We start from the raw sequence: 15070 nt of genomic DNA, 5'->3' as shown, positions 1-15070 counted from the left end.
CCCATGCCCACTGTGCTTTTACCATACATAGCAGGGTTTTGGACGCAGCTGAAGCATGCTGCATCCAAAACTCTGCAAGTACTGATCGTGGGCACACAGGGAACGGAGGAAAGGTGAGGAGATTTTTTTTTTTTTTGTTTGCGTATTACTAAAGGATGGGCAGAATACTACAGGGATGGCCACAATACTACAAGGGTGGGCAGAATACTACAGGGATGGCCACAATACTACAGGGGTGGGTAGAATACTACAGGGATGGGCACAATACTACAAGGGTGGGCAGAATACTACAGGGATGGCCACAATACTACAGGGATGGCCACAATACTACAGGGGTGGGCAGAATACTACAGGGATGGGCAGAATACTACAGGGATGGGCAGAATACTACAGGGATGGCCACAATACTACAGGGATGGCCACAATACTACAAGGGTGGGCAGAATACTACAGGGATGGCCACAATACTACAAGGGTGGGCAGAATACTACAGGGATGGCCACAATACTACAGGGGTGGGCAGAATACTACAGGGATGGGCACAATACTACAGGGATGGGCAGAATACTACAGGGATGGGCACAATACTACAAGGGTGGGCAGAATACTACAGGGGTGGGCAGAATACTACAGGGATGGCCACAATACTACAAGGGTGGGCAGAATACTACAGGGATGGCCACAATACTACAGGGGTGGGCAGAATACTACAGGGATGGCCACAATACTACAGGGATGGGCAGAATACTACAGGGATGGGCAGAATACTACAAGGGTGGGCAGAATACTACAGGGATGGCCACAATACTACAGGGGTGGGCAGAATACTACAGGGATGGCCACAATACTACAAGGGTGGGCAGAATACTACAGGGATGGCCACAATACTACAGGGGTGGGCAGAATACTACAGGGATGGCCACAATACTACAGGGATGGGCAGAATACTACAGGGATGGGCAGAATACTACAGGGATGGGCAGAATACTACAAGGGTGGGCTGAATACTACAGGGATGGGCTGAATACTACAAGGGTGGGCTGAATACTACAGGGATGGGCTGAATACTACAGGGATGGGCAGAATACTACAGGGATGGCCACAATACTACAAGGGTGGGCAGAATACTACAGGGATGGCCACAATACTACAAGGGTGGGCAGAATACTACAGGGATGGCCACAATACTACAAGGGTGGGCAGAATACTACAGGGATGGCCACAATACTACAGGGGTGGGCAGAATACTACAGGGATGGCCACAATACTACAGGGATGGGCAGAATACTACAGGGATGGGCAGAATACTACAGGGATGGGCAGAATACTACAGAGATGGGCAGAATACTACAAGGGTGGGCAGAATACTACAGGGATGGCCACAATACTACAAGGGTGGGCAGAATACTACAGGGATGGCCACAATACTACAGGGGTGGGCAGAATACTACAGTGATGGCCACAATACTACAGGGATGGCCACAATACTACAGGGATGGCCACAATACTACAGGGATGGCCACAATACTACAGGGATGGGCAGAATACTACAGGGATGGCCACAATACTACAGGGATGGGCAGACTACTACAGGGGTGGGCAGAATACTACAGGGATGGCCACAATACTACAGGGATGGCCACAATACGACAGGGATGGGCAGAATACTACAGGGATTGCCACAATACTACAGGGATGGGCAGAATAGTACAGGGATGGCCACAATACTACAGGGATGGGCAGAATACTACAGGGATTGCCACAATACTACAGGGATGGGCAGAATACTACTACTACAGGGATTGCCACAATACTACAAGGGTGGGCAGAATACTACAGGGATGGGCAGAATACTACAGGGATGGGCAGAATACTACAGGGATGGCCACAATACTACAAGGGTGGGCACAATACTACAGGGATGGCCACAATACTACAAGGGTGGGCAAAATACTACAGGGATGGCCACAATACTACAAGGGTGGGCAGAATACTACAGGGATGGCCACAATACTACAGGGATGGCCACAATACTACAGGGATGGCCACAATACTACAAGGGTGGGCAGAATACTACAGGGATGGCCACAATACTACAGGGATGGCCACAATACTACAGGGATGGGCAGAATACTACAGGGATGGGCAGAATACTACAGGGATGGGCAGAATACTACAGGGATGGCCACAATACTACAGGGATGGCCACAATACTACAGGGATGGCCACAATACTACAAGGGTGGGCAGAATACTACAGGGATAGGCAGAATACTACAGGGATAGGCAGAATACTACAGGATGGGCCACAATACTACAGGGATGGGCAGAATACTACAGGGATGGCCACAATACTAAAGGGATGGCCACAATACTACAAGGATGAGCAGAATATTACAGGGATGGCCACAATACTACAAGGGTGGGCAGAATACGACAGGGATGGCCACAATACGACAGGAATGGGCAGAATACTACAGGGATGGGCAGAATACTACAGGGATTGCCACAATACTACAAGGGTGGGCAGAATACTACAGGGATGGCCACAATACTACAGGGATGGCCACAATACTACAGGGATGGGCAGAATACTACAGGGATGGGCAGAATACTACAGGGATGGCCACAATACTACAAGGGTGGGCACAATACTACAGGGATGGCCACAATACTACAGGGGTGGGCAGAATACTACAGGGATGGCCACAATACTACAGGGATGGGCAGAATACTACAGGGATTGCCACAATACTACAAGGGTGGGCAGAATACTACAGGGATGGCCACAATACTACAGGGATGGCCACAATACTACAGGGATGGGCAGAATACTACAGGGATGGGCAGAATACTACAGGGATGGCCACAATACTACAAGGGTGGGCACAATACTACAGGGATGGCCACAATACTACAGGGGTGGGCAGAATACTACAGGGATGGCCACAATACTACAGGGGTGGGCAGAATACTACAGGGATGGCCACAATACTACAGGGATGGGCAGAATACTACAGGGATGGGCAGAATACTACAGGGATGGGCAGAATACTACAGGGATGGCCACAATACTACAAGGATGGGCAGAATACTACAGGGATGGGCAGAATACTACAAGGGTGGGCAGAATACTACAGGGATGGGCAGAATACTACAAGGATGGGCAGAATATTACAGGGATGGCCACAATACTACAAGGGTGGGCAGAATACTACAGGGATGGCCACAATACTACAGGGATGGCCACAATACTACAGGGATGGGCAGAATACTACAGGGATGGCCACAATACTACAGGGATGGCCACAATACTACAAGGATGGGCAGAATATTACAAGGGTGGGCAGAATACTACAGGGATGGCCACAATACTACAGGGATGGGCAGAATACTACAGGGATGGGCAGAATACTACAGGGATGGCCACAATACTACAGGGATGGCCAGAATACTACAGGGATGGCCAGAATACTACAGGGATGGCCACAATACTACAAGGATGGGCTGAATACTACAGGGATGGGCTGAATACTACAGGGATGGGCTGAATACTACAGGGATGGGCTGAATACTACAGGGATGGGCTGAATACTACAGGGATGGGCTGAATACTACAGGGATGGCCACAATACTACGGGAATTGGCAGAATACTACAGAGCACAATACTACAAGGATGAGCACAATACTACAAGGATTGGAACAATATTACTGGGCACAATACTACAGGGCACAAGGATGGGCACTATACTACTGGGCACAATACCACAAGGATGAGCACCTTACTACAGGGCACACGGATGGGCACATCACTACAAGATTTTGGCTAAGATTACTATATGATGCTGCTAATTGTAAAACAATTACAAGAAGGTGATAAAATGTAAAAAAAATAAATCCTAAAGCATGACTTTTTTTATTTACATTAAAAATGCTTTTCTGTATATAAACTTAACAATAAAAGTGCACGTTTGTTATAATAAACAAGCGAAAAATGTTTACAAAAGTGATCCAAGATGTATAGAAAAAAAACATGGATTCATTAAAAATGTTCACTTTGTCCTGCAAATAATGCGGCCCCCCTCATTTTTTTTTTTATATATGCGGCCCATACACCCAGCTGAGTTTGAGACCCCTGGTCTAGAGGCTGTGCCCGGTATTGCAGCCTATATCTAAATTAATTAGTCTGACCTGCAATACCAGACCCTTCCTGTAAACAAAGGTGGTGCTGTTTCTGGAGGGGGAAAAACTGGATCATGGTCTGCTCCAATTTTTTGTATGCATAGTATTATAACTTGTTGAAGGAGTCATTTGTGCTCCGGAGCTGCAATCATAGTCAGCCACTTTTATATGATTGCAATAGTCTTTTTGATTTTTATGTTATTTCCCATTGACAAGAAAGTGGATCCAAAATCCCTCCTGGTGATATCATAAAGATATTATCTCTGCTCACTGTTCTGCTTCTAATATGATTATTAAAGGGAATCTGTCAGCAGATTTTTGCTGTGGAATCTGAGAGCGGCATGACGTAGGGGCAGAGACCCTGATTCCAACGATGTGTCACTTACTGAGCTGCTTACTACAGTTTTGATACAATCCCAGTTTTCTCTGCTGCAGATCTAGCAGCGCTCAGAATGCTGAGCTGGGTATAACCCCACCCTTTGTTAGCAGGGTGCCAATCAGTGGTGGGGGCGGAGTTATACAAATAAGCCTGATTTCTAGGTGATTTCAGGGATGTGCCACTAATTAAACTGTGCACTGTAGTTTTAATACAATCAGTGTTTTATCAGCAGGAGATTATCACTGCAGGACTAGGAGTCCCTTGAAGGAAAGTCAGGCTTATTTGTTTATATAACTCCGTCCCCAGCACTGATTGGCAGCTTGCTGACAAAGTTATATAGAAATCTGACAATCCCTTTGTCAGCAAGCTGCCAATCAGTGCTGGGGAGGGAGTTATATAAACAAATAAGCCTGACTTTCCTTCAAGGGACTCCTAGTCCTGCAGTGATAATCTCCTTCTGATAAAACACTGATTGTATTAAAACTACAGCCTAATAAGTGACACATCCCTGGGATCAGGATCTCACCCCCTCCATCATGTTGCTCTTTAATAAAGTGAATCTGTCAGCAGGTTTTTTTTTTCTTTCTAATTAGCAAGAAGCATGATGTAGGGGCTGAGGCCCTGATTCCAGGGAAGTGTCACTTATTATGCTGTTGTTTTAATACAATCAGTGTTTTATCAGCAGGAGATTATCACTGCAGGACTAGGAATATCTTGCAAGCTAGTCAGGCCTATTTGTTTGTATAACTCTGCCGCCACCACTGATTTGCGGCTTGGTGACAACGTACATAGAAACCTACCAATCAATCGTGGCGGTGGAGTTGTACAAACAAATAAGCCTGACTAGCCTGCAAGGAAATCTTAGTTCTGCAGTGATTTTCTCTTGCTGATAAAACACTGATTGTATTAAAACTACAGCCTAATAAGTGATGCATCCCTGGAATCAAGGGTCTCAGCCCCTACATCATGCTGCTCTTTAATTTAAAAAAAACCTGCTGACAGATTCATTTTGTTAGAGAGCAGCATGATGTACGGGCCAAGACCCTGATTCCTGAGATGTGTCACTTATCAGGCTGTAGTTTTAATAGAATCAGTGTTTTATCAGCAGGAGTCCCTTGCAGGCTAGTCAGGCATATTTGTATAACTCCGCCCCCACCACTGATTGGTAGCTTGCTGACAATGTACATTGAAAGCTGCCAATCAGTGGTGGGGGGCGGAATTATAGAAACAAGCCTGACTAGCCTGCAAGGAACTCCTAGTCCTGCAGTGATAATCTCCTTCTGATAAAACACTGATTGTATTAAAACTACAACCTAATAAGTGATGCATTCCTGGAATTGGGGTCTCAGCCCCTACATCATGGATACTGTTGGATTCGTATCCGCGCCCCACTATGACCCCATAAATAGAGGCAGCCATTGTTTTTTGGACATTTTTCACTATAATGTTCTCATTATTCACCCAGGACGCCTCCATGCAGCAAAGACAACGATGGCAGTGACCACGTCCAAGAGCTGCAGAAACTCTCCTTGAGTCTTGAAGATCTTAAAAAAGAGGTATTGTACGGGCACCAAGCGTCGCCCCGCCGGCATCGATTATGGGATGTCTCGGGTGTACTGTCACTTAAGAGATCCGGCAAGTTCTCTTTAATCATTAGAGTGGATAAATGAGCAGATTTCACAATATAAACTGCATACATCATTAAATCTATCTAAACCTGATGAGGCTGGTGTACTTACCGTTAAAATAAAAATGTCAGAATGGTTAATGGTTGCCTAATCCATTCTGAAAGTCACCATTTCTGGTATTCAAGTGAACATTTTAGAAGTGTGAACCTGATGAGGCTGGTGTACTTACTATTAAAAAGAAAAATGTTGGAATGGTTGCTTAATCCATTGTCACCATCTCTGGTATACAAAAGGAATAGAGTTGAGCGGACTTCTAATAATCTGGGTCCGGCGGATCTGCTGCGGGTTGGAAAAGAAGTCCGGATCCGATCTGGAATCCGGACCCATGTATGTGAATGGGGAGCGGATCCGGGACAAGAGAAGGCGAGGGAGAGAAGGCGAGGGAGAGAAGGCGAGGGAGAGAAGGCGAGGGAGAGAAGGCGAGGGGGAGAAGGCGAGGGGGAGAAGGCGAGGGGGAGAAGGCGAGGGGGAGAAGGCGAGGGGGAGAAGGCGAGGGGGAGAAGGCGAGGGGGAGAAGGCGAGGGGGAGAGGGAGAGAAGGAGAGGGAGAGAAGGAGAGGGAGAGAAGGAGAGGGAGAGAAGGAGAGGGAGAGAAGGAGAGGGAAGAGAGAGAGAGAGAAAAAAAAAAAAAGGACCCGGATCGTGCAGCCGGATTCCCGTGTCCGGATTGGACGCTGAAACCGCGCGGATCCGGATTTTTATAGTTTGGATCCGTTCAACACTAAAAAGGAACATTTTGATAAGTCTGATTCGTTTTAATATAATTATGCAACAGTTCTGACGTTTGCTTTTCATAGTAAGTACACCGGCCTCATCAGGTGTGAGGAATCTGATGCATATGTTGGATATTTCGCAGCGTAGATTCTTGTGTGTTAGGATTCGGGGTCCTTTGTGGTCATCCATCTTCTGTTTTCCTCAGTGTCAGTTCCTCTGCAGCTCCGCGCCTGACGAGGACACTGTCGTCCCAAAGCTGAGATCGGCCCTGACGGATTTCCACCGGCTGATCGCAGATTTCTCCCAGGTGTATGAGAATGAATTTCAGGAGCACTGCGGGCACGCGCCGCCCCCGATGAGCCCTTCGGGACCCCTCTTCCAGTTAGCTCACCAGTTACTGACCACATGCTGTAAGGTACTCCACGGCCTTCTCTAAATTTTGGCTTTTTATATTTATCAGCTAAATTACCTGCTGTTTAAATCTAAATTTCTTCATCGTTCCTTATGGGAGACCCAGACCATGGGTGTATAGCTTCTGCCTCCGGAGGACACACAAAGTACTACACTAAAAGTGTAGCTCCTCCCTCCGAGCATATACACTCCCCGGATGACAAATCCAACCAGTTCAATGCTTTGTGTTCAGGAGGTCACACACACACATGCATTCTCTGAATTTTGGTTTTTGATTTCAAAGATTTGGAAGAAAAGCGGGTCCAAGCTGGACTCCCGGCATGTCCCTTCTCACCCCACTGTGTCGGCGGTGCTGTTAAGGTTGATTTTACAAGGCTGGAGCCTTCACATGCCGCGCTCCTTCACCATCCCCTGAGGCTCTGGCTTGAAGTGGGAGCCAGCACGGTTCTCACTGCTTTGCAGGAGACCGGTCTCCATCCGCAGCCCTTTTCAGGATCCTGCCGGACGGAGCGATGACCCCCCAGGGACCTGGCACCTGCGTCTCACAAGCTAAGTACTGAGACGTTATTACCACAGACAGTGGTCTTTCCAGGGGTCCCTTGTACTTTATATATTGGGGAGAGTGTGTTTTATGACTGTGTTAACATTTCTGGCCGGTTCTCCAGTTTTCACTGGAGAACCGCGCCGATGGTGCCTGCACGCTGGCCGCATGTTTAAATCTAGGCCCCGGCTTCGCCTGAGGCCTAGTTTTGATTCACTACCCCTGCATGTCAGTCGTGCAGTGGGACAGTGTGGCTCCGCCCAGCGGCTGTTCAGCACAGGGAAGGGACACTCCTCACTGAGGAAGGATTCCCTCCGCTGTATACCTCATTTGCCCTCCGGATCCCGCTCTCAGAGTATGCCCCGCCCCCTCTCCTCGCTCCGGCCATTTTCTCAGCGTTCTCAATGTCTGCATAACACATTGTGACAAATGGGGGCCTGGGCTGGGGGATCTGGAGGGCACAGAGATGTCCCTATGTTAAACGGTCTGGCAAGCCACAACCTCCGGTTGTGCAGCTGCTTATATACTCTGTTTATATACTCTGCTGGGGGTCATTCGGGACAGAGCCCCCACTTCTGCAGCATGTCTCACACGAGGAGCAAGGCTGTTCTTAATATGCACTGCATGTAGACTCGTACTGCCTGTACCGAGCACATAACCACATTGTGATGCCTGCTCTAACATAGTGGTCCCTCAGCCTGGAAGCTCATCAGTGGTCCCTCCAGCTGCTCTGGCTCCGGTGGCTGAACCCCCGGTTTGGGCAGAATCCCTCTCTTCAGGGGACAGCTGTCCCGGACACTGCTGAGCATGCATCAGCCCCCTTCTCAGGGCGCTTCTGCTGCTACGGCTCGCTCAGCAAAGCTCACAGAGGATTCTTCATCTGGTCTCAGACCCCGTCCTCCTAAAATGGAGACGCAGGGTCCCCTTTCCTTCCTCGTCCCGCGGCTCTGATTCACGAGCTGACTCGCAGGACGAGGAGGATGCTTTTACTAGGGGCTCGGACGCTTCTTCATGTACCCCATTGATCTGTCCGAAGGTGACGCAGATGCTAATGATTTGATTGCGTCCATTATATTTGTACTGGACCTCAATCCGCCTGTATCAGGGGTGCATTCCCCTCTGGCAGAAAGGCATCAGTATACCTTAAGAGAACAAGGAGTGTGTTCCTTATCCACTCCAGTTTGTCAGCCCACTGTGACCAAGCCCAGAGCCCGTCCTGACAGACGCTTCCCAAAGCGTGGTTCTGATGACTGTTTCCCCCTTCCACCAGTGGTGGTCAAGGAGTGGGCTCATTCACCAAGGGTGGACCTTCCGGTGTCTAGACTTTCAGCCCGGACAGTTGTATCAGTGGCTGACGGCACCTCTCTAAGGATTCCACTGTCCGCCAGGTTGACCTGGCCAAATCTATATATGAGGCGGCAGGGGCCTCGTTCTCCCCATCTTTTGCAGCAGTGCGGGCTCTCAAAGCCATCTCTGCTTCTCTGGAGGAGATGCATTCCCTCACCAGGGAATCTATGCCCGAAATGGTTGCCTTAACTTCCAGGCTTCAGTCTTTTCATCCTATGCCATGTCTGCCATGCTGGAGACTGTCACCGCACTGCGGTGGCCTCGGCTACTTCCCTCGCTATCCGCAGGCTCCTGTGGCTTCGAGAGTGGAAGGCAGATGCTTCTTAAGAAGTTCCTTGCTGGGCTCCCTTTTGCTGGGACCAGTCTATTCGAGAACAACTGGATGAAATTATTAAGGAAGCTTTTGGCAGGAAGAGTACTTCCATGCCACAACCCAGGAAACCTGTCCAGGGCAGGAACCAGTCGAGGTTTCGTTCCTTTCGTTCCTCTAACTGGTCGTCCTCTAAGCCCTCGGCCTCGTCCACTAGCTCAGGCAAGGTCCGTAAACCAACTGGCGCATGAAGCCGCGTCCTCAGAAGTCCGCAGGAGCTGCTGCCACCTAGGCAGCCTCCCCTTGATTATCTGGCCGCGCCAGCAACGTCCTTTGGTCGGTGGCAGGCTCTCCCACTTGGGCGACGTGTGGTTTCAACACGTCTCCGATCAGTGGGTGCGGGTTACCATCTCCCACGGCTACAGAATAGAATTCTATCCAGCCCGCCAAACAGATTTTTTCTGTCAACTCCCCCCTGCTCCAAGGCCGCCGCCTTCTCACAGGCCGGGGCATTCTTGCAGGCCAATGGAGTAATTGTACCAGTTCCCGACTGGGAACGGTTCTGAGATTTCTACTCAAATCTCTTCCTAGTCCCCGAAAAGGACGGTGCTTTCCGACCTGGATCTCAAGCTTCTCAACAAGCATGTTCAGGTGCGGCATTTTTGCATGGAATCTCTGCGATCAGTCAATGACCCAAGGAGATTTCTTAGCATCCATCGACATCAGAGATGCCTATCTGCATGTGCCAATTGCAGTTTCTCACCAGCGTTGGCTACGTTTTGTAATCTGAGAGGAGCATTTCCAATTCGTGGCTCTCCCCTTCGGGTTAGCCACGGCCCCTTGTGTATTCACCAAGGTCATGGCAGCAGTGGTTGCGGTTCTGCACCTCCAGGGGTTGGCAGTGTTTCCTTACCTGGACGACCTTCTAGTCAAGGCTTCATCCAGTGCAGACTGTCAGCGGAGTGTCTTGCTCACTCTCAGCGGAGTGTCTCGCTCACTCTCGCCACTCTAGCCCAATTCGGGTGGCTTGTCAATCTGCCCAAGTCCACTCTGACCCCGACCCAAAAACTTACGTTCCTAGGGATGCAATTCGAGACTCTGCTGGCACTTGTGAAGCTGCCCTTAGTCAAACAGCAGTCCCTTCATTTGGCGGTTCGCTCTCTGCTGAGGCCCCGCCATTATTCCATCAGGCACCTCATGCAGGTGCTGGGTCAGATGGTGGCGTCAATGGAAGCGGTTCCCTTTGCCAGTTCCATCTGCGTCCTCTACAGCTGGACATTCTCCGCTGTTGGGACAAGCGGACTTCTTCCTTGCACAGGTTGGTGGCTCTGTCGTCACAGACCAGGAGCTCTCTTCAGTGGTGGCTCGGCCCCTCTCTCTGTCCCAGGGACACTCCTTTCTGGCCCCGTCCTGGGTGATCCTCACCACGGATGCCAGTCTATCCGGCTGGGGAGCAGTGTTTCTCCACCACCGAGCACAGGGCACTTGGACTCCGTCCGAATCAGCCCTCTCGATCAATGTGCTGGAAATCAGAGCTGTGCTCCTAGCTCTCGTAGCTTTTGACCACCTGTCGGCAGCACATTCGAGTCCAGTCAGACAACGCGACAGCAGTTGCCTACATCAATCACCAGGGCGGGACTCGCAGCCGCCTAGCCCTGTTGGAAATTCAATGCATCCTTCAGTGGACGGAGGACTCCAAGTCCACCATATCCGCAGTCCACATCCCAGGCGTAGAAAACTGGGAGGCAGATTATCTCAGCCGTCAAACCGTGGACAGCGGCGAGTGGGCCCTGCATCCGGCAGTGTTCCGGTCAATCGGCCGCAAGTGGGGCACTCCGGAAGTGGATCTAATGGCATCCCGGCACAACAACAAGGTCCCGGTTTACGTGGCTCGCTCCCACGATCCTCAGGCCTTGGTGGCGGACGCGCTGGTTCAGGATTGGTCCCAGTTCTGTCTGGCCTACGTGTTTCCCCCTCTAGCTCTCTTGCCCAGAGTCCTGCGCAAGATCAGGATGGAGGGCTGTCGGGTCATACTCATCGCCCCAGACTGGCCCAGGCGAGCTTGGTTCCCAGACCTGCTCCGTCTGTCCGTAGAGGTGCCGTGGCATCTCCCGGACCGCCCATACCTTCTCTCACAAGGTCCGTTTTTCCGCCAGAATTCTGCGGCTCTCAGATTGACGGCGTGGCTCTTGAGTCCTGGATCCTTACGGCTTCAGGCATTCCTTCCGAGGTCATCTCCACTATGACTCAGGCTCGGAAGTCTTCCTCGGCCAGGATTTACCACTGGACTTGGAGAATTTTCCTGTCCTGGTGTCGCTCTTCCGGCCATGCTCCTTGGCCCTTTTCCTTGCCGACCATCCTGTCCTTTCTACAGTCCGGTCTGCAGCTAGGACTGTCCCTCAATTCCCTCAAGGGACAAGTCTCGGCTCTGTCAGCGTTGTTCCAGCGGCGTATCGCCCGACTGGCCCAGGTGCGCACCTTCATGCAGGGCGCATCTCACATCATTCCGCCTTACCGGCGGCCTCTGGATCCCTGGGACCTTAATCTGGTCCTCACGGTCTTACAGAAACCCCCCTTTGAGTCTCTTAAGGAGGTTTCGTTGTTTCGTCTTTCACAGAAAGTGGTCTTTCTGGTGGCCATAACTTCTCTCAGGAGAGTCTCTGATTTGGCTGTGCTCTCTTCGGAGTCACCCTTTTTGGTTTTTTCACCAAGACAAGGTGGTTCTCCGTCCGACCCCGGACTTTCTCCCTAAGGTGGTGTCTCCTTTCCACCTTAACCAGGACATTTCATTGTCTTCCCTTTGTTCGGCCCCTGTACATCGCTTTGAGAAAGCGTTGCATGCTTTAGATTTGGTGCGGGCGCTCCGGATCTATGTGTCACGCACCGCTGTTCTTAGGCGGTGCACCTCTCTTTTTGTGCTGACCACAGGTCAGCGCAAGGGTCTCTCGGCTTCTAAACCGACCCTAGCTCGTCGGATTAGGTCGGCCATATCCGATGCCTACCAATGTTCTCAGGTGCCTCCCCCGCCAGGGATTAAGGCGCACTCGACCAGAGCTGTCTGTGCCTCTTGGGCTTTCAGGCACCAGGCTACGGCTCAGCAGGTCTGTCAGGCTGCCACTTGGACTAGTCTGCACACCTTTTCGAAGCACTACCAAGTGCATGCTCATGCTTCGGCAGATGCGAGCTTGGGCAGACGCATCCTTCAGGCAGCTGTCGTCCATTTGTGAAGTTAGGTTTCGCCTACTTCTCCGTTTCTGTTTATTTCCCACCCATGGACTGCTTTGGAACGTCCCATGGTTTGGGTCTCCCATAAGGAACGATGAAGAAAAAGAGAATTTTGTTTACTTACCGTAAATTCTTTTTCTTATAGTTCCGACATGGGAGACCCAGCACCCTCCCTGTTGCCTGTTGGCAGTTCTTGTTCCGTGTGTTTAACACCGGCTGTTGTTGTAGACAGAGGTTCCGGTTATTCCGGGTTTTACTCTATCTCTACTTATGGGTGGATGTCCTCCTTCAGCTTTTGCACTAAACTGATTGGATTTGTCATCCAGGGGGTGTATATGCTCGGAGGGAGGAGCTACACTTTTAGTGTAGTACTTTGTGTGTCCTCCGGAGGCAGAAGCTAAACACCCATGGTCTGGGTCTCCCATGTCGGAACTATAAGAAAAAGAATTTACGGTAAGTAAACAAAATTCTCTTTTTTGTTTTTTTTTATTTTTTTTTTTGCAATTTTATTGTTCGAAATAAGGCCCAGTGTGAAAATAACAAGATTGTAAACAATTTTTAGCAATTTCATTATCATCAGACATGATTGCAATGACTGATAACACTTCTATAAACGGTAGATAGCAGGAGCCACCATCACAATAGATGTCACAGCTCACCTCCTCCTCTTGTACAATGACTGATTACATCTCTATATACAGTAGATAACACAATATCCACCATTCACAATAAGTGATGTCACAGCACACCTCCTACCTCTCCTTTACAACTGGTAACTCCTCGCTATACAGTAGATAACCGTTTTCACTAAATAAGGGATGTCACAGCTCACCTCCTCCCCTTTTGTAGAATGACTGATAACACCTCTATATAGAGTAGATAACACAGATTCACCATTCACAATAGATAATGTCACAGCTCACCTCCTCCCTCTCCTGTACAACTGGTAACTCCTCTATATACAGTAGATACGTTTTCATCTTCTCAATAAGGGATGTCACAGCTCCCCTCCTCCTCCTGTACAATGAGTGATTACACCTCTGAATACAGTAGAAAATAGGGTATGCACCATTCAAAATAGATGCCACAGCTCCCCTCCTCCTCTTCCTCCTGGACAATGACTGATAACACCTCTAGATACAATTAGGCAATGTCACAGCTCACCTCCTTCCCCTCCTGTATAGTGAATGATTACAGCTTTATATACATTAGATAACACAAGATCCATCATTGACAATAGGTGATGTCACAGATCACTTCCTCCTCCTTCTGTACACTGATAACACATCTGTAGACAATTAGGCAATGTCACAGCTCACCTCCTCCCCCCGCCTGTATAGTGAATAATTACAGCTTTATATTCATTAGATAACACAAGATCCACCATTGACAATAAGTGATGTCAGAGCTCACCTCCTCTTCCTCCTGTACACTGACTGATAACACCTATATACAGTAGATAACACAGGATTCACCATTCACAATAGGTGATGTCACAGCTCACCTCCTCCCCCCTTGTACAATGACTGATAATACCTCTATATACAGTAGATAACACAGGATTCACAATAGGTGATGTCACAGCTCACCTCCTCCTCCCCTTGTACAATGACTGATAATACCTCTATATACAGTAGATAACACAGCATTCAAAATAGGTGATGTCACAGCTCACCTCCTCCTCCCCTTGTACAATGACTGATAATACCTCTATATACAGTAGATAACACAGCATTCAAAATAGGTGATGTCACAGCTCTCCTTCTCCTGTACAATGCCTGATTACATGTCTATATACATTGATGACACAGGATTCATCCTTCACAATAAGTTGATGTCACAGCTCGCCTCCCCCCTCTCCTGTACAATGACCTTTGTCCAGATCTGAGCATGGCCAGACAATACTTCTATACAAATTAGAGTCAGAACCAGTTTATTGATTATTGTAAGTTACTTTTGGCTGATTTATTTATTTATTTATTTATTTATTTATTTTTTAAATTCAATTATTTGTGACATTTTTTTTTAATTTTATATTTTATTTTTTTATTCGCCGTCTTTTCAGGAGCTAGAAGCGATTGGCCAGTTTACAGAGACTTCCAGTACAGTAGAAGAGGTGGTGAATAAACGAGAGCAAGCTAAAGAGTACTGGGGCAGAGGCAGCATGTCCACCCTGTGTAAGTCACTGTACATACATGCAGCCTGTGTAAACACACTTCTGCCCTTCTCAGAAGACATCTGGGCCTTAAAGGGAATCTGTCACCAGGTTTTGCT

General features: G+C 48.9%; 1 protein-coding gene across 1 annotated transcript in view; it reads left to right on the top strand.

Annotated features, from left to right (window-relative positions):
• HAUS7 (HAUS augmin like complex subunit 7) overlaps nt 1-15070 on the top strand; it is a 28664-nt gene that overhangs the window by 11080 nt on the left and 2514 nt on the right. The window contains exons 7-9 of the mRNA XM_075322868.1: nt 6027-6117; nt 7168-7377; nt 14862-14973. Of these exons, the coding sequence (XP_075178983.1) occupies nt 6027-6117; nt 7168-7377; nt 14862-14973 (413 nt within the window). The remainder of the gene's footprint in view (nt 1-6026; nt 6118-7167; nt 7378-14861; nt 14974-15070) is intronic.

This window comes from Anomaloglossus baeobatrachus, chromosome 9 (genome assembly GCF_048569485.1).
Source record: "Anomaloglossus baeobatrachus isolate aAnoBae1 chromosome 9, aAnoBae1.hap1, whole genome shotgun sequence".
Lineage (NCBI taxonomy): Eukaryota > Metazoa > Chordata > Amphibia > Anura > Aromobatidae > Anomaloglossus > Anomaloglossus baeobatrachus.
The sequence above is the reverse complement of the archived record's forward strand: the minus strand, read 5'-3'. Positions and strand labels throughout refer to the sequence as shown.